Here is a 24,405-nt window from a genome sequence, read left to right on the forward strand (position 1 = left end):
TTTGTCTGTTCAGTTCATTCTGCTTTTTCTTTTCACATTAGGTGAAGTATTAACATTATTTATTTATTTATTTAATTCTGAGAAAAACACTTTTCAGCTATGATATAATATAATATAATGTACTTTAGTTCAGTAACCTTCTTAGGATTTATTTTATTTATTGTCTGAATGTTCTTTGTTGCTAAATAAATACATACAGTAACTTGTTCTGATTACTTTTCATTAATTTCATTCATTGTTTTCTGCCTTTTCTATCTCATTTAACTCATTATTCTATAATGAGTAAAATATTTTTATTACGTATTTTCTTTCTTTCATTCATTCAGCTCATTCTCTCTCTATTTCTTTTTATATAATGTCTGTCTGACCACATACAGTTTTTTTAAAATAGGTGGAAGACATGCTCAGTGTTTATTGAAATATGATCCATAAACTTTATTCTTTAATTATACAAAAACATTTCTGAGAAAATACAACAACAATACCGCTTTAATACTATATACATAATATAATATAAAATAATATAATAACCTCATTTCAGACTCATTGTTGATGAAAATCATTGGTTTTTTGGAGTTGATAATCAACGGCAGTTTGAAACGAGCACAAATGAAAGTAACTGAATTCAGAAAACAGGTTCACACACCCACTGAAGTGTATTCATACAGATTCCTCACATAACATTGGTTTTATGGCACAAGCGCAGTGGCTTTTATACAGTAAACTACTGAACGTACAGTGAACAGCATCCAGTCAGACAGAGAACAGATGCCTTGTGGGAAATCAGAGCTGAGTGTGTGTGTTGGGAGAGGAACAGAGTCTTAAATACACACATGCTGAGTCCCAAATCACCCCCTATACCCCCATCCACTATCACCTGAAGGAGTGAATGAAAACCAGTGAGTGAATCAGGTCCATTTTTTGAAATTGAGATTTTTTCCATCATCAGCTGAATAAATAAGCTTTCTATTGATGTATGGTTTGTTTGAATCGGACAATATTTGGACGAGATACAGCTAACTGTAAATCTGAAACCTGAGAGTGCAAAAAAAAAAAATGTTAAGAACTTTGCCTTTAAAGTTGAGCTAATTAAGTTCATTGCAATGCATATTACTAATCTACAGTGAAGTTTTGATATATTTATGGTAGGGAATTGTCTAAATATCTCCATGGAAAATGATCTTGAATTTCTCATTTTGACCGATATTCCCCGTTCTACTTAAGACTGGTTTTGTGCTCCACATATGACTCTGATTGGCTTGGTCTGAAAGAAGAAAGTCATTTACACCTGGGATGCCATGAGGGTGAGTGAAGCATGGGATAAATCTCATTTTTGGGTGGAGTAACCCATTAAGGGTGTAGTTGGTGATTAATGACGCAGCCACACACACTCAGTCCAGCGGTCCCTGAAAGATGAGCCTGACGCTCTTCCTGTGGCGGGCGAGCGGCTGCATGCAGAAGGGGCAGGCGGGACAGAGGCGTTGAGTGCCTTGTGGTAGCAGCTGTCTGCTCCAGAAGTGAGTGGTGCGCTCCGAGCACACATGTCCACAGGGGCTGAAGGCGTGCGTGGGGGGCGCGGTGTCCAGGTAGAAGCCCGACTCAAGGCCCAGCTTCAGCGGCACGTACAGGCCCCGGGTCCGGCACAGCGGACACTCACCCTCACGCTCGCCCTGCTCCAGCCCCGGCTCCTCTCCGCTCTGGGACTCGTCCTCCTCGGTGGAGCCCCTCCAGCCGTGCTGTCCGTGCACGTGGCCGCAGCTCAGGTAGGCCCAGAGCTGGTGGTCAGGGTTGGAGGAGCGCTCCAGGCTGGGGAAGGCCAGGGTGTGCAGGTCCACGGGACACTGGGGCCGCGCTGCATTCAGCTCTCTCCACAGCACCTCCAGGTGTTTGGGGGTCGGCGTGTGTGACAGACCCTCCGCCGAACGCCACAGAAGAGTCGCGCCGCACAGGTCGATTAAAGTGCCATCCACCAGCTCGTGACACTCATTCACCAGCTACACAGAGAGACAAACACAGAACAACATCATTAATGCCACTGATCACTTCACTATAACTTATATATTTAGATTTCAATAAACTCCACGTTAAACCTTGCATCATTTTTGTGTGATTTTGGTAACTAAAATGTTTGTATTTTTGTCTAAAATAAATAGTCTTAAAATAAAATGATCAAAACAATATTATTTTGTATAATTAAATATTGATGGAGCAACATGATTTGTGCAAAAAGTTAGTTTTGGTTGGAAATCATATAAAAATTATTAAAACTAAATGCTCACTTGATGTTTATTTTATATGAATATTTTATATATTAAAAAAGTATAATATAATAATAATATACTTTTTTCATTATATGCATTTTTTATTTTATATTTGTATTAAAATAAAACATTGCTATTGCTAGAATATATTGATATGAACAAACCCTGTTTGTAACTACAGTCCCTCAGCTTTTTTGTATTTGTGTGTGTGTGTGTTAAAAATTAAAATGTATGTATGTATAATTAACAATTACATCTGGGGGAAGTCATGGCCTAATGGTTAGAGATTTGGACTTGTAATCATAAGGTTGTGAGTTCGAGTCTGTGTGTGCTCTCTGGATGGGTTAAATGCAGAGCATGAAATCTGAGTATGGTTCACTGTACTTGGCTGTATTGTCATGTCACTCACTTTTTGTCACAATTATTAAGGCCAGCATATTTATTAACAGCCACCTCTGCTGATCATCAAAGCAGGATAATCATAAAACAGTCCGATATTGAGCGATTCATGTGTCTGGCTAATATAACCATCTACAGGTCGTTTCTTTCACGTGAGTTCGCAAAGGTTCAGTCTGCACTGACTCTAAGCGTCCAGTAGATGATGCTCTCAAACACACTTCTCAGCTCTGCACGAGTCAGCAATGTACAGTGAGTACACACAGAGTCAGAATGAAACAAGTCCAAACCACATCCACTCTTTAGAGAGGGCAGACTGCACCTCAAGTCTGCCAGGACACACAAATCCAGCCCAGCATCGCCAAATCACGACCAGAGAGACACCAAACACAGCTACCGCCAACATACAGATGAGTTTACACAGGTGTGCTGTCAGAAATACTGCATTAGCACAATTCACAGCACAAAACTAGAGTTAACATGACAGAGTTATTAAAAGGTAAGTCTCATGGAAATAGTAGTGCTTTTAATATATAGAAATAATGCCACAATGCACAAAAAATCCTAAATTAGAAAAAAAATATTCCAGCTAACTAAAACCTGAAAAAAAAGGACTGAACTAAACTAAAATAAACATTTTGATAAAAAAAAATTATAATAATAAAAAAAATTATATATATATATATATATATATATATATATATATGCAACAAGGCAACATTTCTTTATTTTAACTTTAAGTACGAAAACAAATACATCTAATCAATAAAAGGTCATAAAAACTATATAAACTTAGAATAAAAAAAAAATGACCAAAACACTACAAGATTACTAAAACTTTGTTTACTAAAAAGTTGATGTATAAAAAAATCAAATAAAAAATAACTACAATAGTATATCAGTGATACTAAAATAATGATAAAAAGGTATATCTAAAAGAACAGATATTGATAAACACATTTCAGAGAGGAACTGGTTTAGAGGTTTTTGAGATTTGGAGTTGTTTACCAGTGACAGTCATTTCATAACCTCTCGTTCTCACACACTGTGCATCCAGAGAGAAAAAAAGGTTAGAGACAGGACCTCTGACACCATGGAGACCAGATCTGAACAACACAACAAACTGCAGTCGGGCGAGAGTCCTGTCACGCACAACACACACACACACACACACACAAACACACCAGCTATGTGCTTAGTCAGTCCCCGTGGGCCTTTGCTGATTGTAAAGATACATAAATATACAAATTCTTCTTCACACTGCAACTGTGAGTACTTGTGTGATTCCAGATAAGGCCAGTGGGAATTGTCAAGCAATAAAACAAGTATGTACCAGCACATGATCAGAGTTGTCATGGTGAAGCTGGAAACAAGGAAATGCCACCCTTGTGTTTATCTGTCCCTATGGCAATGGTTTGACCTTGTTTTGGGGGATTTCATCAAGCCTTGGCCATTCTTTGATCTAAATTTGGTGGTGTGATAAATGGCTAGTCTATTAAAGTCTAATTTCAGCTCTCACCGGTTTTCCATGTTTCTGAGTGGACCGAGACTCTCGGAGTTTGAAGACATTGCCGCAGACTGAGATCTCTCTCCAGGAGCCTGCTTTGGACTCGCAGGTGAAGCCGTGCTGCGGTCGCATCACTAATACACCGTTGGTGGTCAGGCCGTCCATCTGGCTGTCAGAGCACCACCATTTTGCCGCTTGCTCCTGAGGACAGAGAATGAAATCTGTCCATTCATTTGTTGATTTACCAATTCTCTGATATATCATTTTGCTCACTTCTTTCACTGATTCATTCATTCATTAACAGATTGATTAATTATTTTGTTTGTTTGCTCACTTCATTTACTGATTAATTTCTTCTTTCAATGCATGCAATCAGTTTGTTCACTCAAGTCATTTATCGATTCTCTCATTCTCCCAATTAATTCACCAATTCATTAGTTTGCTCACTTCATTCACTGATTCATTCATTCGCTCACTTCATTGACTGATTCATTCGTTCGCTCACTTCAGTCACTGATGCATTCATTTTCTCATTGATTCATTCATTCGCTCACTTCGTGGACTGATTCATTAATTTGCACATTCAATTTACTGATTCATTCATTCACTCACTTCATTCACTGATTCATTCGTTCGCTCACTTCAGTCACTGATGCATTCATTTTCTCATTGATTCATTCATTCGCACATTCAATTTACTGATTCATTCATTCACTCACTTCATTCACCGATTAATTCGCTCACTTCATTCACCGTTGCATTCATCCATTCACTTCGTTCCCTGATTCATTCATTTGCTCACTTTGTTCAGTGATTCATCTATTCACTGATTCATTAATTCACTGATTCATTCATTTGGTCACTTCGATCATTGATTCATTCATTCACAGATTGATTCATTCACTCACTTTATTCACTGATTCATTCATTCGCTAACTTCGTTCACTGATTAATTTGCTCACTTTGTTCACTGATTCATTCATTTGCTCAATTTGTTCACTGATTCATCTATTCACTGATTCATTAATTCACTGATTCATTCAATTGGTCACTTCGTTCACTGATTCCTTTATTCACTCACTTCGATCACTGATTCATTCATTCGCTCACTTCGTTCACTGTTTAATTCATTTGCTCACTTTGTTCACTGGTTTCATCTATTCACTGATTCATTAATTCACCGATTCATTCATTCACTCACTTCGTTCACTGATTCATTCATTCATTCACTGATTCATTCATTCACTCACTTTGTTCACTGATTCATTTATTCGCTCATTTCGTTCACTGATTCATTCATTCGCACAATTCGTTCACTGATTCATTCATTCATTCACTGATTCATTGGTTCACTCACTTCGTTCACTGATTCATATATATTTGCTCACTTCATTCACTGATTCATTCATTCACACAATTCGTTCACTGATTCATTCGTTCATTAACAGAATCATTAAATCTTTCATTTGTTTGCTCACTTCATTTATCGATTCACTCATTCCCACAATTCATTCACCAATTCATTCATTCATACACACAGACTACCATTTAAATGTTTGGGGTCAGTAAGATTTTAGTTTTTAATTAATTAATACTTCTATTAATCAAGGATGCACTAAATTGATCAAAAGTGGCAGTAAACACATTTATAATCTTAACTCTTATAATGTTTATCTATTTTTAAAATATCCTTAAAAAAAACTTTTACAGACCGCAAACTTTCGAATAGCAGTGTGGTTTACTCACGTCATGAATTAGTTCATTCACTCACTCACTTGTTCATTTCCAGCCTCTCCAGGATGAGTGATAGTGGACAGATGAACACATGAAAGCATCATGGAATGGACGGATGGATGGATGAGTATGAAAGACTGTTAGAGAGGAGAGAGTGTGTTTGACCCACCCCCAGAAAGATGCTTTTGGACGAGTCGAAGCCAGCGGCGTAGATGTGCGCGGTGTAGGGTGGCGCTCTCTGACACACAATCCGACACGCAAATCGCGATATAGTGCTCTGAGACGACATCGTGCCACTTTTGTTGTGACAACCAGGCACTGTGTCCAACACCACGAAATCAATGGGGCTTTCAGTGGACCGGCCGATCTGAAAAATAAAGAGGGTTTCTGCAATGATTAAGGCGATATTGTGTGGGAACCTCTAATCTGTGACACGCAGAGTAAAAACAGAGTGACATGCATGAATGAGATGAAGAACATTCAGTGTTTAGAAAGTGTTTATATTGCACCACTAACTGTGCAGTTTATTTATATGTCCTTTCTGCATAGAGAGGTAATGCACCAAAATTTCCAAAACTGAAAATGGATTTTTGGTTTTCGGAAGGCACTGATAATATCATTTTATTTCTTCAGAGATCTTTTAGTCTGTGCCGTTTTTAGTTGGTTCTGTCCATTTTATCACACAATTCAAACAATAAATGTGGTTTTGATGCTCTTTAATGTAGCGTGACCGGTCGCTGTATTGACTTATTTCAAGCGGCATAGGAAGCGATCATCTCTTTTTCTTTTATACTAGATATAGTACAGAATAAACATGAATGAACATTAGAAGGAATAAGATTTCCAATTATGTTGGAGTAGAAACATGATTTTATAATGAAGTTGACATAAAAACATCTTTAAGTGCAAATTAAATGTTTATAATTATTTTTATTTGAATGTTTATTATTAAATGAATGTGATTATTAAATAAACTTTATTATCGGTTTCAGCTAATTTTGTCAATTGGTATTGGTATTGCATTTAGGTGCTTTACTGATTTAAAATATGCAAACCAGATCCAAGTACAAATGCACCCACTAAATCTGTACACAAACACACAGTTACCTGAAGAAACATAAACATACCTGAAACATGTCGGTGGTGCTGTCGTGTGTGTACTCCACGACTACCGTCTGCGCTCTGGACAGCGTATACGACACACTGTGCTGATTTTTGTTGCTGATGGCCTGCAGAAACACCACATGCACACCAGAACCCTCATGAAGAGCATGCCAGTTCATAATATTTACATCGGTCAAATCAGCTTACAGTTGATTTATCATATTCAGACATGCAGGAGTAACAGATGACAATAAAATGTTAGGGTTAAGTCACTCTGGATAAATGGGTCGCATGCTACGCATGCTTTAGATACGACAAATGATAAGAAAAACTTTGAACACTCGGCTTGTGCAGAAGCCCTTAAAAAATTCAATGTGATATGTAAATCCACAATAAAGACTTAAAAAAAAATATACACTCAGTACACTGGGCATGTACCTTGGCGGTCTGTAGACTGCATGCGCTGTGGACGGTGCTGGGTTTGACTCCATTGGCTTTGGGTCTCTTAAACAGAGCAAAACGACTCCTTCTTCTTCCCCGGTCTCCTTTCGGTAGGGAGCCGTTGTAGCTGTGGAAACAAAACATTAGTACTCAATACTGAACTAGTAAGACTTACTAATCATAAATGTAAATCTGATTGAGATAGAGGAGTCATTCTTACCCGAGGATGATGAGCTCTCCGTATTTGATGGGTTTGGAAGAGCTCAAAAGCTCCTGTTCAGGGGCCAACATCACTCTGGTCTGGTCTACAGCTCAAACTCTTTCTCTGAAATACTTCTGACTTCCCTTTCTGATTTTGTATCCTCAATGCTCCACCATCATGGGCTCACTATAAGACATCTGCAAATGAAAAACACAACAAAAGCCGGTTAAACTAATTTGTGGCACTAAACGAATGACTAAGCGACAGATGTCTCAAATCATGTCTGTGATCCAGTGATTAGTTTGCTCTCCTCCTACTATACGCCTCTGAAAGCAGCACAAAATCTAAAGATGTTAATCTTATTCCCACCTTTACGGTGGCACCACTGAGACTACAGTGCAAATAAAACCCTGCAACAAGCAAATAAAAGTTATAGAAAGGGAATATTACCCAGAAGAGACACATTCGATATCATACAAGCAAGTAATGAAATAACGGAGGAGATCATCTCCAAATATCACCAAGATGGTTTCACTTCCTCTCAGTGTGGGTTGTCATCAGTACTGTTTTGCTCCGTCAGGGTCAAACGGTCACAAAAAGTTGGCGCTGGCACGCGATGAAACCACAAACATAAAAATAGCAGGCGACAGACATCGCTGTTTCCGACACACACAAAAAAACCAACAACTCTCAAAGCCTCAGATGACAGAACTTTAATCTCTCATGTGCATGAACAGAGATAAACAAGTGCAAAACGAAAACACACGTCAACAAAGATGCAAAATCAAGACACAAAAAAAACATCAGTTTAAACAAAACTAGAAAACAACAATAAATATATACAGGTATAAAGCAACAAACACAAGTACAATTCTACAAATTAACAAGTTCCAATTCCCTCCCTCTTGTAACCATATTTGGAATTCCTCTTCCTGTCCTTGTTTAGTTCTAAATAACTAATTGTTATTAGTCCCCAGCTGTGTGTCTTTAATTATCTAGTTTACTCTTCATTTAGTTCTGCATCTAAGCCCTGTGTTTCCCTGTCTTTGGAGTCTGGTCTTGAATGTCTTTCTTGGAGCAATAAAGCCTGTTATTTAAAGAATTCCTTGTCTCCCTGTTCCCTGCTTGAGAAGCATCACAGAAGACCGGACCTTGAATGATGACGTTAAGGAACCTCCAAGTACCTCCAAATGCCTTCCAGAGTGCCCTCCAGTGCCCGCTCCTCCAGAGCTTGCTCCACTGTCATCATCAGCTCCAGAGCTCGATCCAGTGTCGGCTCCTGCCCCAGAGCTCGCTCCATTGTCACCTCCAGCCCCAGAGCTCACTCCATTGTCGGCTCCAGCTCCAGAGCTCATTCCACTGTCGGCTCCAGCCCCAGAGCTCGCTCCATTGTCACCTCCAGCCCCAGAGCTCATTCCACTGTCGGCTCCAGCTCCAGAGCTCGCTCCATTGTCACCTCCAGCCCCAGAGCTCACTCCATTGTCGGCTCCAGCTCCAGAGCTCATTCCACTGTCGGCTCCAGCTCCAGAGCTCGCTCCACTGTCGGCTCCAGCCCCAGAGCTCATTCCACTGTCAGCTCCAGCTCCAGAGCTCATTCCACTGTCGGCTCTAGCTCCAGAGCTCACTCCACTGTCGACTCCAGCTCCAGAGCTCACTCCACTGTCGGCTCTAGCTCCAGAGCTCACTCCACTGTCGGCTCTAGCTCCAGAGCTCACTCCACTGTCAGCTCCAGCCCCAGAGCTCACTCCACTGTCGGCTCCAGCTCCAGAGCTCACTCCACTGTCGGCTCCAGCCCCGGAGCTCATTCCACTGTCGGCTCCATCACCAGAGCTCGCTCCACTGTCGGCTCCAGCTCCAGAGCTCATTCCACTGTGGGCTCCAGCCCCAGAGCTCATTCCACTGTGGGCTCCAGCCCCAGAGCTCGCTCCACTGTGGGCTCCAGCCCCAGAGCTCGCTCCACTGTCGGCTCCAGCCCCAGAGCTCGCTCCACTGTGGGCTCCAGCCCCAGAGCTCGCTCCACTGTCGGCTCCAGCCCCAGAGCTCACTCCACTGTCGACTCCAGCTCCAGAGCTCATTCCACTGTGGGCTCCAGCCCCAGAGCTCATTCCACTGTGGGCTCCAGCCCCAGAGCTCGCTCCACTGTCGGCTCCAGCCCCAGAGCTCGCTCCACTGTGGGCTCCAGCCCCAGAGCTCGCTCCACTGTCGGCTCCAGCCCCAGAGCTCGCTCCACTGTGGGCTCCAGCCCCAGAGCTCGCTCCACTGTCGGCTCCAGCCCCAGAGCTCACTCCACTGTCGACTCCAGCTCCAGAGCTCATTCCACTGTTGGCTACAGCTCCAGAGCTCACTCCACTGTCGACTCCAGCTCCAGAGCTCGCTCCACTGTCGGCTCCAGCCCCAGAGCTCACTCCACTGTCGGCTCCAGCTCCAGAGCTCAAGTACAAGTGCAAAGCAACAGAAACCCCAAAACAAAGCAAGAAACAAACAAACACAAGAACAAATCTACAAGTGCAAAGTAACAAACAAAACAAGACTCATACTCAGCTCGGCACGGCTCAGTATAATAAAGCTTGGCTAGGGACGATTTGCATTTCCACTGCAGTTTAGTATAACTTTAGAGTGGGCGGGATTATTCACATGTTGTTATAGCTGCACTGCCTTTACTGCCACAACTCCTAAAAAGTACTTTTTCATTCCGCATTGCCCCATCAAGCTCTTGTTTGATCCGCTCCTCTGCTATCAACAAGAGGAACGTCTGTACTTCTGCAACGAACAAATGTACAAATAATTTGCGCTCATTCAGAACAGTTGCTTTTTCGATCCTTCAGTGGCTGTGCTCATTTAATTTTATTTTTTACTTTTGTGTTTGTGTCACATTTTCAGTGACGCAGGTAGTGACGATTTTCTCTGGCCAATCCATGATCAGCAGAGTTTACACGTCACATTTTGGTAACAGTACAGTTTAATTGGAAACTCAACCGAGATGGTACAAAAAATACCAGGTATCAGGAACTGTACCCAGTGGGAAACCCCCCAAATGTGAACCGTACCATACTGAACCTTACTGAACCGTACCATACAGTGGAAAAGTGCCAAAACAAACACAAGAACAAATCTACTAACAAATGCAAGTGCAAAGCAACAAACAAACAACAAGTGTAAAGTAACAAACAGAAAACAGCACATAAAAACAAAACATAAATAAAAACATAAAGTGGCAAGCTTACAAATGTATAAATTAAATAACAAACACAACTCCAAATCAATAAACACACACCAACACAGCTCAACAAACTGCAAAACAACTGAAAACAAGAAACAAATTAAAATATAAAGCAGCAGCTGCAAACAAACAAAAAAAACAGAACAAACACAACCGCAAAAAAAAAAAATATTTACAAACCAACAAATATAAATAAGCACACAAAAAAAAAACACACACACACAAGGACAAATCAACAAAAATAATCTAACATAAATACAAGAACTGAACAACAAACAAACAGGTGTCAATCATTTAACAAGCATCAACACAAGCACAAAATCCATAGAGAAAACTACTAAGTGTAATGCATCTGTGCATGATTTTTTTTAGCAATTGGATGGCTAGCAACAACACACCTGTGTGTAAACGTACAAACCTTGCTGTCTTTCATGTGGGTCTGTGTGAATGACCCAGAGGGAGCTCTCTTGAACAGGACAGATATCTGATCTGGGCTTGAAGCACTGACAGGACGACTCTGACATAGTGTGAATAATCTTCTCACCCCATTCCTGCCTGACACACACACACACACACACACACACACTAACCACACAAAGCCAGATATGTTTCTTAAGGACAGATACTGTCAGCCCTAAGGGCAGTGTGTGTGTGTGTGTGTGTGTGTTACATCCTGGCCTCGTCCCTGTATCCATGCCAGACATTTACTCACATACAGAAGAAATTTGCACTCTTGCCAGCTGGCTACAACACAGTGCAGTGTTTCCACAGCGACCCATTATACAGCGGGTGATGCAGGACACACACCTCTCCCAGTTTATGCTCTTTGAAGTATGCATGGGAACGCTTGCTAATGATGAGCTGTGATTTATGAGTGATTTATGAGGATTGAAACACACACATATAGATACAAGCCTGCATGTTTAGCACAGATATTTTCACAGGAGAGACGTAAAGGATAAAGACAAACATAGTTGCTGGGGGGTTCAGTCTGGTTGCTAGGGTGTTATGTAATCATCCACAAGGTAAAAAAAAATCACAAGACTGATCACTTATAAAAGTGACTGCAAGTAATAATAGAGTGACATTTAAAGTTTAATTTAAAAGATAACTAAATGTTTATGAATAATGCTGTCAAACTATTAAACGTGATTAATCGCATCCATCGCATATACACACATGCATTTACTTGTATATATTACTTTTTTTAAATATATGAAATATATTTATTTGTAATATAAATGATATTAATTAAAAAATAGACATGTAAAAACATATAAATATTTTCCAAATATATACTGTATTTGTGTCTATTTATTACATTACATTAATATACACAGTAGATATTATGCAAACAAAACTTTTATTTTGTATACAATTAATCCAGATTAATCATTTGACACACTACTACGAACCATTGAGAAACAAAAGTTAATTTATCTTTTTTATATTAAAACCTAAATATTTAGTGCTTAAACATTGTTGCAACCATGTATGAATGGAAATGTCAAATAAACTGAAAAGCAGTGGCTTCTGTTTTAAGCAGACAGCCACAGTTATTTTCCTTGCACTGTGCACAGTTCAGCAAAATAAACGTATTAAATTCAACTATTATCCCTCAGGACACTTTTTGAGGAATAATAGTTCCATTTAAGAATTAAGTTATTTCTATAAATTGAAAGGGACAAAAAGCCAAAGTATGGGCAAGAGTGACTGTTGTTTTAGCAAACAGACTGCTAAGAGCAGCTGAAGCTCTGGTGCTGAGATCTGACTAAGCTGTCCGTGTGAAGGTGGCTCGACACAGAGCTTCATTCACCCCACGTCTGACTTTGAAAGCCCTTCGCTGGGCTCTCAGCTCTGTTCAGTCCCACCCAACCAACTCACAAACCTAAGAGTGACTTCACTGCCAACAACAAAGGATCTTTCATGACACATGCAATACACACACGCACTCACACGACCTTCACGCTGATGCTGAGATTACACACACGCTCAACTTAGAGCTACAGTTCACTTCATCTATAGTATGTGTGATAGAGACGGTTAGACTAAACAGTTTGTTTGTTTGTTAGGCAGCATTTTAGCCGTGCAATAGAGAGAAGTCTTTGTTTTGCTGCAAAGGCTTCATTTCTCCGATTTATATATAAATGTAAATGCAAAGTTAGTTGTGGCTTCTGATTCTGATTCATTAAACAACCAAATATTCAGGAAATTCCAGTACAGATTCTGTGTAAATGATTTTTTTATTAATTTATTCATATGTTCTGAAATTATAAACAAACATGGAACATTTGGATATTTTCATCAATGTCCTGTTTAGCACGAAAAACCTTTTCAGAATAGACAGTATATGGCCACAGAAGATCGCAGTGTTTAACAGAACAGCAAGCACAGAAGTTTGTACATTTGTCACTCCTATTTTTACATAACCATTGGTGCATTAATGATTTCGAGCATTTGACCCAATGCATGCTGGTCCATCAGTTTAGTGCAGAACTTCTTGTCTGGAGAGCAGCTGTACTCTTAGCATATGAACAGTGTTTGAGTTGCACTGAATTAAACATACAGGGGAGATTAATGATTATGGAATAATTAGCAGAAAATATATCCTAAAATTCAAAAAGGAAAGAGCCGAATGGAAACAGTGAAGGGACAGTGTGTGTGTTCAAGAACAACACAAAAATTATTTTTATGATACTGAATATCACTGGTGACATTTCTGTTAGACCAATTAAGCAAATTTTTTAAATAAACAAATCCTTTTTTATTTTTGTAGTGTTTTGATTTACTTGTTTTTTTTATTACTTAAAATGTATTTTAATGTTTGTTATGCATTTCAGCATGTATGAGTTTGCACAAAATAACAGAACAACGTAGCCCTGCTGATAAAAAAATGTATAAAAAATAATATTTCAATGTTTCTTTCTTTCAACGAAACATGGTAAATTAAAAAACTAAACACTGAAAGCATATGTGCAAGCTGTTTTCATTATTCAACTGAGAAAGCCACATGCAAGGAAAGGGCAGTTCATTTTTCACAACATAAATGTAACATAACTTGATAACATTTTTGTTATAATGATTAGTTTTGGAAAAAAACAGAAAAGCATTTTCTACATATTCTAAAATAATCTAAATGTATTTCTAATTGAAATTAAGTAAACTATTCAATGTAAAACACATTTTCTTTTTTGATTTATTTTACTAGTTTTTTTCTTTTTTTACTGAAGACTTATTAGACTACTTTTCTCCTTCAAAAGTTTGCCATTTATTTTTTTATTTCTTTCTTGATGACAGTGATGGCTAGTATCACCATGTCTTTTCTAGTGCTCATTTTCTCATCATCAGATGTTTTTAAACCGACTTTGTAACCTCAGAAATGACAGACTTTACACTCCTAAAAATAAAGGAACCTATTGATTTCAATAAAGAACCTTTATTTTTAAGAGTGTAGTGGCATACACACCACGCACGATCGAGTCTGTGGAGAAGGATAAAGATCCCGAGCCTATTCAGACTCAGGAAACATGATAATGCACTGATTCACATTATATTGTATAGTAGCAGTATTCATAGCTGAGAACATCCTGAACGGATATTAACGCCGACAATCACAGACTCCCAACCAGGAATGTTTTCATTCTAAGAATGTTCTAGGAACATTCTGGGAATGTTTTCAGCGGCAGTTATTTTTAGTGCCCAGGATGTTCTGCTAAAAGGTAGGTTCTAAATATGGTTTTCGAAAACATTATTAGAACATTATCCCCTAACATTCTAATTAAGATTTAAGCAGGAAACTTTCCATTGGACATTGTGTGTGGACTCAATGTAATGCTGTAATGTATTGTGGGTGCATCATACAAAACTAATATCTCCCAGAATGCATTGTGGCATGAAGCATGTAAACATTGTTGGGATTTATACACAAATTTTTTTATCTGTGTGTGTCTAAAAATGCAGTATTTCAAAGTGATTTATGTCCAATGTGATTTCAAAAAGTTCAGACTGAAATACAGATTATCTGATTAAAACACTGCTGGATCTTTTGCTGTTGAAACACACTTACAATAATCACTAATATAAAACTAGCAGCATAGACTCTAGATGAGATCAGTTGATCAGAACACTACATGGTGATATCTTTAACATCAGCAAGCAGCTAACATCTCCTGATCACATTATTTTCTCTTACCGTTTTTGCCGTAACAAACATAGTTACAACAGCCAAGTAAAAACTAGCACTGAAAAGTTTGAGTCAAGCTGCCTAACTATGATCTTCATAATGGTTACGTCAAACCAAACTATTATTTTCAATCAAACATCAACATATTAACCTCTGTTAATCTTAATCTAACATGTAAATGTATGTCAGAAATAAAATAAAGTCAGTCTGGTTTATAAGTGAAGCTGGTTATGTTGTTTTTGGAATTATTTATGCTGGAGCTTGACATGAAACAAAGGTTGGGTTTTTTACTTTCAACCAACATTTGATTTCTGAGCAATATAAGTCCACATCTAGTGTGATGGGAAGCTTTATTAGAATGTTAGAGAATAATTTTTGTAAACAATATTATCAATAAACATTTTTAGAATGTTTCTAGAGAATGTTGTCCTACCTTTTAGCAGAACATTCTGGGAATTTAAATAAAACTTGCCGCTGAAAACATTCCTAGAAAATGAACAATTTCGAGATGGGATATCATTACAAATATGCTGACAGCTGTCAGTCAATCAACGCTCATATGTAAATATGAGAATATATGCTGAACTCTCTGAAACAAATTTTCATTTAATTCATAGATTTATCACATTCAGTGCGTATAGAGAATTATTTATTTCGTAGACTAACAAAAGTTTTTGAATTTATATTGGTTTGGTTCAAATTCATTTTGCAAACTTATTGCAAACGTTTTCATAATATATATAAACTAAAATTAAATGTGCCTGGGCTGACTTAGAGTGCTTTAATTTCCATTCACTAAAGGTAACAGCTTACCTCTAATAAGACTTTTTAGTGTGCCTTCTCAGATATGCGCCAAACTAAACAAACTCCAGGTGGACGTACTCATGAGTGGACGGAAATAAGTGACAACAGTCGTTCTGTTTGTCGGATAAAATGGCAAAAAAAATTATCCTGTAAGGAGTGAGGCAGAATGTCCTCCGCAGTCTCCGTGCACTGACAGCTCTCAAAAATCGCGTCCGTCTAGAAAGCGTGAGAGCTGACGTCACAGAGCGCACCGCGAGGGGTTAAGGGTAATGAAGTCCGCCCATTAGTCCTTAAATATCACCCGTTTACTTTTGAAATAGTAGCAGTTAACCACAAAAAAATTGTTAGTGGCCTTCATTAATAATAAGAATAGCACTGCATAAACATTATACTAGGTTAGCAATTTCACACATTTTAACATTTTATATCATCAATACAGAATAGAATGGAATATAAAATAACTCAATAACAAAGCTATAATGTACTAGAATGTGAATGTACTGGAATAGAATAGAAAGTAAAGGGCAGGGAATGTGGCATTTGAAAGCATAAGATATATAAAGTATAACAGACTGAAATAGACTAGATTGGAACAAATTAGAATAGATTGTGGCATATAATAGTATTATGGGATAGCATAATAGAACAGAAATTCAACTTGATTTGAAGAAACAGACTAGACAAGGCTAACATAGGATGTAACAATAGAATGTGGCATATAAAGTAGCATACAATATAATTGTGACACTACGCTGCCCGGAAGGAACATGGAGCTGAGGATAAGTGAAATAAGACTTTATTACTCCAACACAGGATATATCCAACACTGAGGAAGACACACATATGTGGCGTGTAGACCCGACAAACATGGACTGAACAGACATCGGAAAACACACATGAGAGTCCAGGGGTGTGACACTATTCCCCCCTCCTAGTAGGTGCGTCCTCGTCAAGGGTGTGTAGGTGCATCCAGCAGGACCCAGGCCACAGCCATAATGGCCCAAGGTGGAGCCAATGGTGGGAGGAACCACGGAGGCCGCCCACGGCAGCAGAGCAGGTGGGGGAGGAGCCCGAGGCAGAGACGGAGAGCTGAAGAGCCAGGGTGATGGGGAGGATCCGGAGGTCCTAGGCAGAGCTGATGGCTCTGGCAACCGGCGCAGGGATGTGGATCTGGAAGGCCGCAGTGGAACCAGAGCAACAGAGGACTGAGGTGGAGGCAAGGGGATGAAGGAGTCTGACAGAGCGGGAGGGACGAGGCGAAGCCAGAACAGTGGAGTCCTGAGGCATAGGATGGTTGATGCCAGACCAAGGTGGAGCCAGAGGGACGAGGGAGCCAGGCAGAGCTTGTTGACTGCCGGGCCATGGTGGAGAGGAGGGAGCTAGGAGCCATGGTGGAGCTGACGGGTCAACGGGCCGAGGCGGAGTCCAGGCCTTGGAGGCTGAAGGTGGAGGTGAGGGAGACTCTGGCCATGATGGAGGATGGCAAGCCGGCAGAGCTTGCACTGTAATGGAGGGCTGAGGGCGAGCAGAGGGGCTGCCAGATGACAGCGGTGGAGGAAGCAGGAACAGATGGGAGGGCGGGCATTTCGGAGTCACAGGCACTGAAGGAAACCTTCTAGAAACAGACACTGGGGCGAGCTCTGGGGCTGGAGCCAACACTGGAGAGAGCTCTGGTGTTGGAGAGAGTTCTGAGAGATCGGGAGCTCACCTGGGCTTAACTGGGGATCATGCACTTAGAAGAGAATTGGAAGCCCCCTCAGGGCTGGATGAGGAAACCAAGGAGGGCTGGAGGGGACCAGCGGAGACGGAGAGAGGAGAGGTAGCACTACAACTTCCAGTACTGATTCACAGTCTATAAGATCCTCCTCCTCATTTTGACCAATTTGGCATTCTATATGCAGGGGGCATAGCTCCATTCCACACTCACAACGTCCAGGATTTGCTACCTCGTGGTGGGCATTGTTGCCGGCTCTTGCATCTGATCTGATGGGTGTGCTCTGGCTCTCCATCACTGGTGGGCTCGGGTTTATGCTCTGTACTATGGGGAAATGGTGGGCTGAGCTCTGGGTCGGGAGTGGATCGGGTGATATCCTCCACAGGGCAGATGGTAAGCGGCGACCGGTTTCTCGCCAGAGTCCACTCCACAAAGGCGGCGAATTCCTCCAGAGGACCATCTTCGGACGATGACGCTCTGCACTCAGTGTTCAGGCTGGCGTTATAGAAAGCGCAGAATGTGTCATCCGGGTAGCTGTTGATGTTAGCTAGCATAGGAACATTCTCGTATGGTCCTCGAGAGAACGAGGAGGAGGAATTTGGGGCGAAGGAGGGGATCCATAAAACACAACGGAAAGAAAAAGGACTGAGGAAAACCGGAAAGAAAACGGAGGGGTTGACACGAATTTTTTTTTACTTTTTTAGGTCGGGACTTCTGTCACACTACACTGCCCGGAAGGAACACGGAGCCAAGGATAAGCGAAACTTTATTACTCCAACACAGGATATATCCAACATGGAACACTGAGGAAGACACATGTGGTTTGTAGACCTGACAAACACGGACTGAACAGACATGGGTATATAAAGACAGAATAACTAAGAGCAGACAGGTGCATGGAGTAACTTAATTAACACGGACATGGAACACATGGGGAAGAAACTAGACACACCTGGGAACTAATCGAACCAAACACAGGAGACAGAAACTGGGACACGGGGGCGAAAACACACATGAGAGTCCAGGGGTGTGATAATAATAGATTGTAGCATAATATGCCATAATAATATAGAATAGAATAGAATGTAAATTAGACTTGACTAGAAGAAACAGACTAGACTGGACTGGACTGGAATAGAATAGAATAGAAATTGGACTCAATTAGAAGAAACAGACTAGCCTAGAACAGAATAGAATGTGGCAAATAATAGCAAAAGATATAATAAAAGTGTAACTGATTAGAGTAAAAAAATAGCAATACAGAATAGAAAAGAAGATAATAGAATAGAACAGGTCTTAAAATGTGGGTATATAAAATCCCAGGGTGACATCATTGTTGCTCAGCCGACGGCAACCCATAAATACATGTCTGACTTAGCGAGTGTTTGCCATGCAGTGATAGGGTGTCAATGTGGGGTGTTGAATCGACACAGGTGTAGTCATGGGTGTAGTCCACACAAACATAAACATGGAAAGCCATGCGTTTACTCACACAGTTTAACCTTTAGTCTCTCTTCAGAATAAGCAATTCTCAAATAACCCTTTAAAGTGAGTCAGATCCCAACACACAGCAACAGCATTCAAACACTTTCCTCATCCGTCTGCCGGAGGCAAAGCCATGAGCCTGGCACAGGCAATAACCTGCATCTGTTCTGTGTCATATCTGTCTGTCTGTCTGTCTGCCCAGCCCACTCCTCTCTCTCTCTCTCTCTCTCTCAGAGCACATTACGCCCCGGGGACATTTTTTTCACCAGATGTTCCTCTTAAGGAAGTACTTCAGTATGGGTTTGTTGCCACAGTTGCAACTCAACACACAGCAACATAGCAACCATCCCGCGCCGACTGCCCTGAACTTCAGTGATGAGCGCCGCCTCTCTGCCTCGGCCTTACATAATTGAAAATGTTATGCTAACGCAACGCAAATATTAAGTTACACCAGCTGCCAAGGACTTGTTGTCATGCTGTCATGGAGACAGTTGCCATGAGTATAAGTGTGTTTACACTGTGTTTTAAATACCCTGAACTTAGACTGGGGAGGGAAACAAAAGAACTGCTCGGCTGGAGTCCTGATGTCTGAGTGTGTGTGTGTGTGTTATAGCTGGGTGTAGGAGATAGAAAAGAGAGATATTGCATTAGAAGTCTTTGTCTGTGTAACACATTAGTGTGTTGTTTACATGCAGTCTTCTTGAGTCTATGGATCTCAAACCAGTCGTGCACCATAGGCATGACACAATCCACAATGACACAGCAGAGCTTTATGATTCGCTTACTCTCTTTACAAAGGATTCAACTAAACCTGCCATGCTTTTAAACTTGAATGAGGCAACAGGTTATTGGAAACAAACATAACGAAGAGATGTTTGGAAATCAGATTTCTCTGAGAGAGATTCTGGTTGAGGTTACAGTGTCGGTCAAGCTGAGAGACCATCCTGTACTCTGTGGCTCTAATAATATGTTTTTATTTTTTTTATTTTTATAATTTTCTTTTATAAAAAGAAAGTAGACAGGTTGTCAGACAGACTGTTGAAAAGATAGACAAACAGACTAATAAATGGATGGATGGATGGATGATAGATAGATAGATAGATAGATAGATAGATAGATAGATAGATAGATAGATAGATAGATAGATAGATAGATAGATAGATAGATGAGGTGTTTCAGTAGTATAGAGGTAAATGCAGAAAGTAAAGTGTTGCTCTAGACCGCCCCCTGCTGTATATACCCTCACAACACAACACGTGTGTGTCTGTGGTGCTGCCTTCACCTTGATTCAGACAGACAGTTTATATCACTCCTGTGAACATCACAAGAGGCAACATATGTGTGATAATACAGTGTATAAATGCCAAAGTCCTCCGTCGGCATACATGAGTAATAGTTAAAGATGAATTAATATGAAATCTGTATGCTGTATATTCATGAGATATTAAATGTTTATGACTACAAGTCTAGAATTAAACATATGAAACTGTGTTTGATCAGAGGTTTTCCTAAAACTTCCCAATGAGAAATAAAACTCATAGGCTATTTGCCTAAAATGAATGATTCTGACAGCAAAGCTCAGTTTGGTCGTGGAAGACTCTTATGAGGATCCTTTTAGTTCAATATCAGATTTATCAATTTTAAATACATGCAAAATATGTTTCATATGATATAAAGAGATTTAATTTCCGATCTTTTCAGTGCGTTTTCTTGCCACATGGTACTCCACAGTGTTCCCCAGGAATGTTCTCAGAACTCTGACTAACGAACATTCTTCCATTAGTGTTAATAGAACGCGTGTGGAATGTTATCTGGTTTTAAATGTTTTCAAAACATTGTTAAAAATGTTAGCTCGAAAACGTTTTCTTGTTCAGTGCGCCGTGGTGCACATCAAAAAAAGAAAAAAATGTTTTACTGTGGTATCATTTTCAAAAATGTAACATGCTATTTTTAGTTCTGATGGTGGTCAATCCTTTTTCATACACTGCATCACTATGCTTTGATTTTCAAATTATGTCTTAAACTAACATTTTATGAGTTTTTCAGTGAGTTGTTGAACAGGTGCTGAGTTTGCAAGAAGATGTTGATCGAATATAACATTTGACTTTATATTATAAAAAGTCATGTGCTCCACAGATTACAATGACGTAAAAATAAATTCCCCAAAACATTTTTCTTCTCAGTCCCAGGGGGATAAACACAGACTAAAGTCATTAGAGCTGATTTAAGTTTTAGGACAAGCGCTCGGATTAACATCCTGCCCACGTCACAATGCAAACCCTGCTGGGCGCGCGCTGATTGGACAGACGCTTCTTTCAGAGTTCTGCTCATAGACTGCTGGAGATACAGGCGAACTGACTCCTGGATCCCGAACCGAGCCCGAGCGCTCGCGCTTTCCGTGGAGCATCTGCGTGGAACATGGCGGAGCTGAGCGCAGTCCGACACGAACTTGTGAGTATTGTCATAATAAAGAGTGACCGCGGAACTAGTTCGTCAGCAATGAGAGTCAGACTAGAGAATTCACACGCATTGATGTTTTAAAGAAATTTACACATTCAGATAACATGCATTATTTACTTACCCTCGTGTCCTTCCAAACATGAACACTTTTTTAGGATTTTCTTTCTTTTTTTTTTTTTTACAGTGTAAGTGAATGGGACTGGAGCTGTCAAGACAGATGTGCTATATTATCTTATGAAGCCAGACAATAGTTTTGTGTGAGGAGAAAATGTTTGCTTCAATTTGTTGTCAAATATAATTTGGATGTCTTGATAGTTTCAATGATTTAGGTTCTAAAGACTTTATTTCATATGGAGTATGTTTAGGATATTTTTATGGTTCTTTTAGTCCTATGAGGGCTTGACAGCTCCAGTCCTCATTCACTTTTAATTGTGTTTAAAAGAAGACAGCTTGTATATTGTGCATTTGTATGTTCCCTTAGTGAATGAATCAGTGTTTCCATCTGTTCAGTGCTGTGTATCTGTCTGTAATTTGCATGTTTTTTGCACAAACGGCCGTCTCTTAACTTCCTGGTTGTGCTTTATCCACCACAGAGAACCAGAAATCTGAGCGGTTCTTTTGAGGAGCCTCAGTGTATGTCACCACAGAAAGATGAGCAGCAGACACTGGTAATGACCTGACAGATGTGGATCTGTCTATATGTCCAGGCTGTGTTGTCTCACGTCGCTGTGCTGTGTTTGACAGGCCGTGCCGTTCTGTGGCAGCATCCGCGGAGGACTGAGACCGGGGAAGAAAATCACGGTCATGGGCGTCGTGAATGCAGATCCGGACAGGTACAGTAGCTTATGTCAACACACACACACACACACAAGTGCAGGACACACCCTGAGATACACAGCTGTCATGTGCTTCATATTATCTGTATAAGTTAAATGACCAAAGCTAGCTAGTTTACAGAAAACTTCTAGACGATGAGCTCCTGTATTCGGTTGTTTAGGTTGATTCAGCTGCTGATTTAAACTCAGTGTTGGATGTTCCTTCTCTCTCTCTCTCTCTCTCTCATCTCTCTCTCTCTCTCTCTCTCTCTCCGGGGCAGGTTTGACATCAGTCTGACGTGCGGCTGTGGGGACGTGGCTCTGGATATGTGCGTGCGGTTCGACGACCGGGAGGTTTCACGAAACGCCTGTGTTTCTGAAAGCTGGGGCGAGGAGGAGAGGTCAATACCGTACTTCCCCTTCATCGCAGAGCAGCCTTTCAGGGTCAGTGTCCTCATCTGAATTCAGCTGAATGACCTCATGTTTTGTGTCGGGATGCATATTTGCAAAACTGAACGATTGGCTGTCTACTAAATAGTTGACTTGTTGGTGTTTTTGAAGGCTTGTTAACCCCATAAACATATAAAATAATAGACAGAAAAAGTGGTATCACTTTAGTTTAGTGACCAGTTCTCACTATTAACTAGTTGCTTATTAGCATGACTATTATTAATTACATTTGCTGTTATTATTTATTATCTGGATAATCAAGTATGTGTAAAGAGAAGTTACTTTAGCCCAGTAAGAGTTGGCAATAAGAATATAAAAGTTATTCTCATGTTTACTTTATAAAAATCATTAAAGATTTCAGAGCAATTAGACAAGTGAAGCACAAGCCGTTTTATACTTGTACTAAAAGGCATTTAACGCCCAAAAGTCTAAACTATCAATCAGACGGTAGAAGACATGTAGTAGATTATATGCAGCTGATTTAACAGCAAGGTTTTGATCATGTTTATCACTTAGAGACCTTTGTGCATCAAATATGACACAGCAGGCTTTATGGGGTTAATGGAGGATGGTTTAGGGTCATGCTGACCGCAACACCAAGATCTTGGGTTCGATTCCCAGCAAATGCATGAATTGATTAAATGTAAGTCAATTGCTTTGGATAAAAGCGTATGCCTAATTGCATAAGAGTAAATATTTAGAGTGACTGATGAATATGCAAAAGATAAATAGTCTAAATAACTGTTTATTGCATGAAACTCTCCTAGTCCTTATAAAACAGCAGGAACATGAACATGCAATTAGAAGCTGTATGTGACATGTTCTTGTTGTTTGTTCAGGTTGAGATTCACTGTGATCACCCGCGCTTCCGCGTGCTCGTGGACGGCCATCAGCTCTTTGACTTCTACCACCGCGTGACGCCGCTGACGGCCATCGACACCATCCAGATCAGCGGCAGTCTGACCATCACCAAGCTCAACTGAAGACTCCTCGAGTCTGTTCTGGGTGCTAAAGACTGTCTGTGATGCTGAAGGACGCTCCACAATCATCTAGAACTGATGCACTTCGAGCTATAAGGAGGCATTCGTTTTGATGAGCATCACAATTCTCAGTAGCATTTTAGCAGAAGTCAACATGAAATGCCATTCGCATCCGATTTAGTTTGTTTTTTCTGAGTGCAAAGGGATATTCAAATAGGGTGGGACTTGATTTTGATGAATATCTGTAGTCCATCTCATAAGTTCACATCATCCTGGACTCAACTGGACTTTCCATTGGCTTTTGGATTATTGCAGAAAAAAAAGCTCTGTGACTAAGATTTTTACTCATTTTGTTAATCTTCACAATCAATTTTGAATCCTGAACACAATCACCAAAAGTAAAAAAGAAATGTAAACAAATTACGAGATCGTGTAACTTCAACATCACCATCAGCTTATTTAAAAACTGAACTGAACGTTTTCGCTGAACGTTTGAGTTTGAATAGTGCACGAGCATGATTATAATCACAATGAGGCCGTGACAGCGCCTAGTGAGTAGATGAGTTGAACCTCTGCGGTTAAATGTGTTACTTGTTAGCAATTGTGATAAAATGTGAAAATATTGTGAGCTTGTGTTCACCACAGAGAT

The 24,405-nt window shown here is 40.2% G+C and overlaps 2 protein-coding genes across 6 annotated transcripts; one reads left to right on the top strand and one right to left on the bottom strand.

The window, feature by feature from the left end:
- Positions 1-428: 428 nt before the first annotated feature.
- Positions 429-19,281, bottom strand: LOC113075106 (E3 ubiquitin-protein ligase pellino homolog 1-like). Of its 5 annotated transcripts, XM_026247844.1 has the most exons (8): positions 15,862-16,100; positions 15,482-15,534; positions 7,664-7,842; positions 7,441-7,570; positions 7,026-7,127; positions 6,068-6,265; positions 4,177-4,365; positions 429-1,994 (listed from the first exon to the last, which is right to left on the bottom strand). In XM_026247844.1, the coding sequence occupies exons 3-8, from the start codon at positions 7,732-7,734 to the stop codon at positions 1,392-1,394; spliced, it is 1,293 nt and encodes a 430-aa protein (XP_026103629.1). In that variant the 5' UTR covers positions 7,735-7,842; positions 15,482-15,534; positions 15,862-16,100; the 3' UTR covers positions 429-1,391. The 5 variants fall into 5 exon arrangements, with proteins under 5 accessions (XP_026103629.1, XP_026103631.1, XP_026103628.1 ...); XM_026247846.1 differs by lacking the exons at positions 15,482-15,534; positions 15,862-16,100 and adding an exon at positions 19,059-19,281; XM_026247843.1 differs by lacking the exon at positions 15,482-15,534.
- A 1,981-nt stretch (positions 19,282-21,262) lies between these two features.
- On the top strand, positions 21,263-24,176 carry LOC113075108 (galectin-related protein-like). Its single transcript, XM_026247848.1, has 5 exons — positions 21,263-21,502; positions 22,105-22,179; positions 22,256-22,344; positions 22,608-22,770; positions 23,616-24,176. Exons 1-5 carry the CDS (start codon positions 21,470-21,472, stop codon positions 23,757-23,759), a joined length of 504 nt encoding a protein of 167 aa, XP_026103633.1. The 5' UTR covers positions 21,263-21,469; the 3' UTR covers positions 23,760-24,176.
- The last annotated feature ends 229 nt before the right edge of the window (positions 24,177-24,405 follow it).

The sequence above is a fragment of the Carassius auratus genome, unplaced genomic scaffold, assembly GCF_003368295.1.
Source record: "Carassius auratus strain Wakin unplaced genomic scaffold, ASM336829v1 scaf_tig00016366, whole genome shotgun sequence".
NCBI lineage: Eukaryota > Metazoa > Chordata > Actinopteri > Cypriniformes > Cyprinidae > Carassius > Carassius auratus.

Excerpts from the sequence above, each read along its gene's own strand:
- LOC113075108 (XM_026247848.1), top strand. The coding sequence starts at position 21,470 with ATGGCGGAGCTGAGCGCAGTCCGACACGAACTT. Across the intron at positions 22,180-22,255 it reads AAGATGAGCAGCAGACACTG|GCCGTGCCGTTCTGTGGCAG; the intron begins GTAATGACCTGA and ends TGTGTTTGACAG. Across the intron at positions 22,345-22,607 it reads GTGAATGCAGATCCGGACAG|GTTTGACATCAGTCTGACGT; the intron begins GTACAGTAGCTT and ends TCTCCGGGGCAG.
- LOC113075106 (XM_026247846.1), bottom strand. The coding sequence starts at position 7,734 with ATGTTGGCCCCTGAACAGGAGCTTTTGAGCTCTTCCAAACCCATCAAA. Across the intron at positions 4,366-6,067 it reads CCAAAAGCATCTTTCTGGGG|GAGCAAGCGGCAAAATGGTG; the intron begins GTGGGTCAAACA and ends CTCTGTCCTCAG. Across the intron at positions 1,995-4,176 it reads CTCAGAAACATGGAAAACCG|CTGGTGAATGAGTGTCACGA; the intron begins GTGAGAGCTGAA and ends CTCTCTGTGTAG.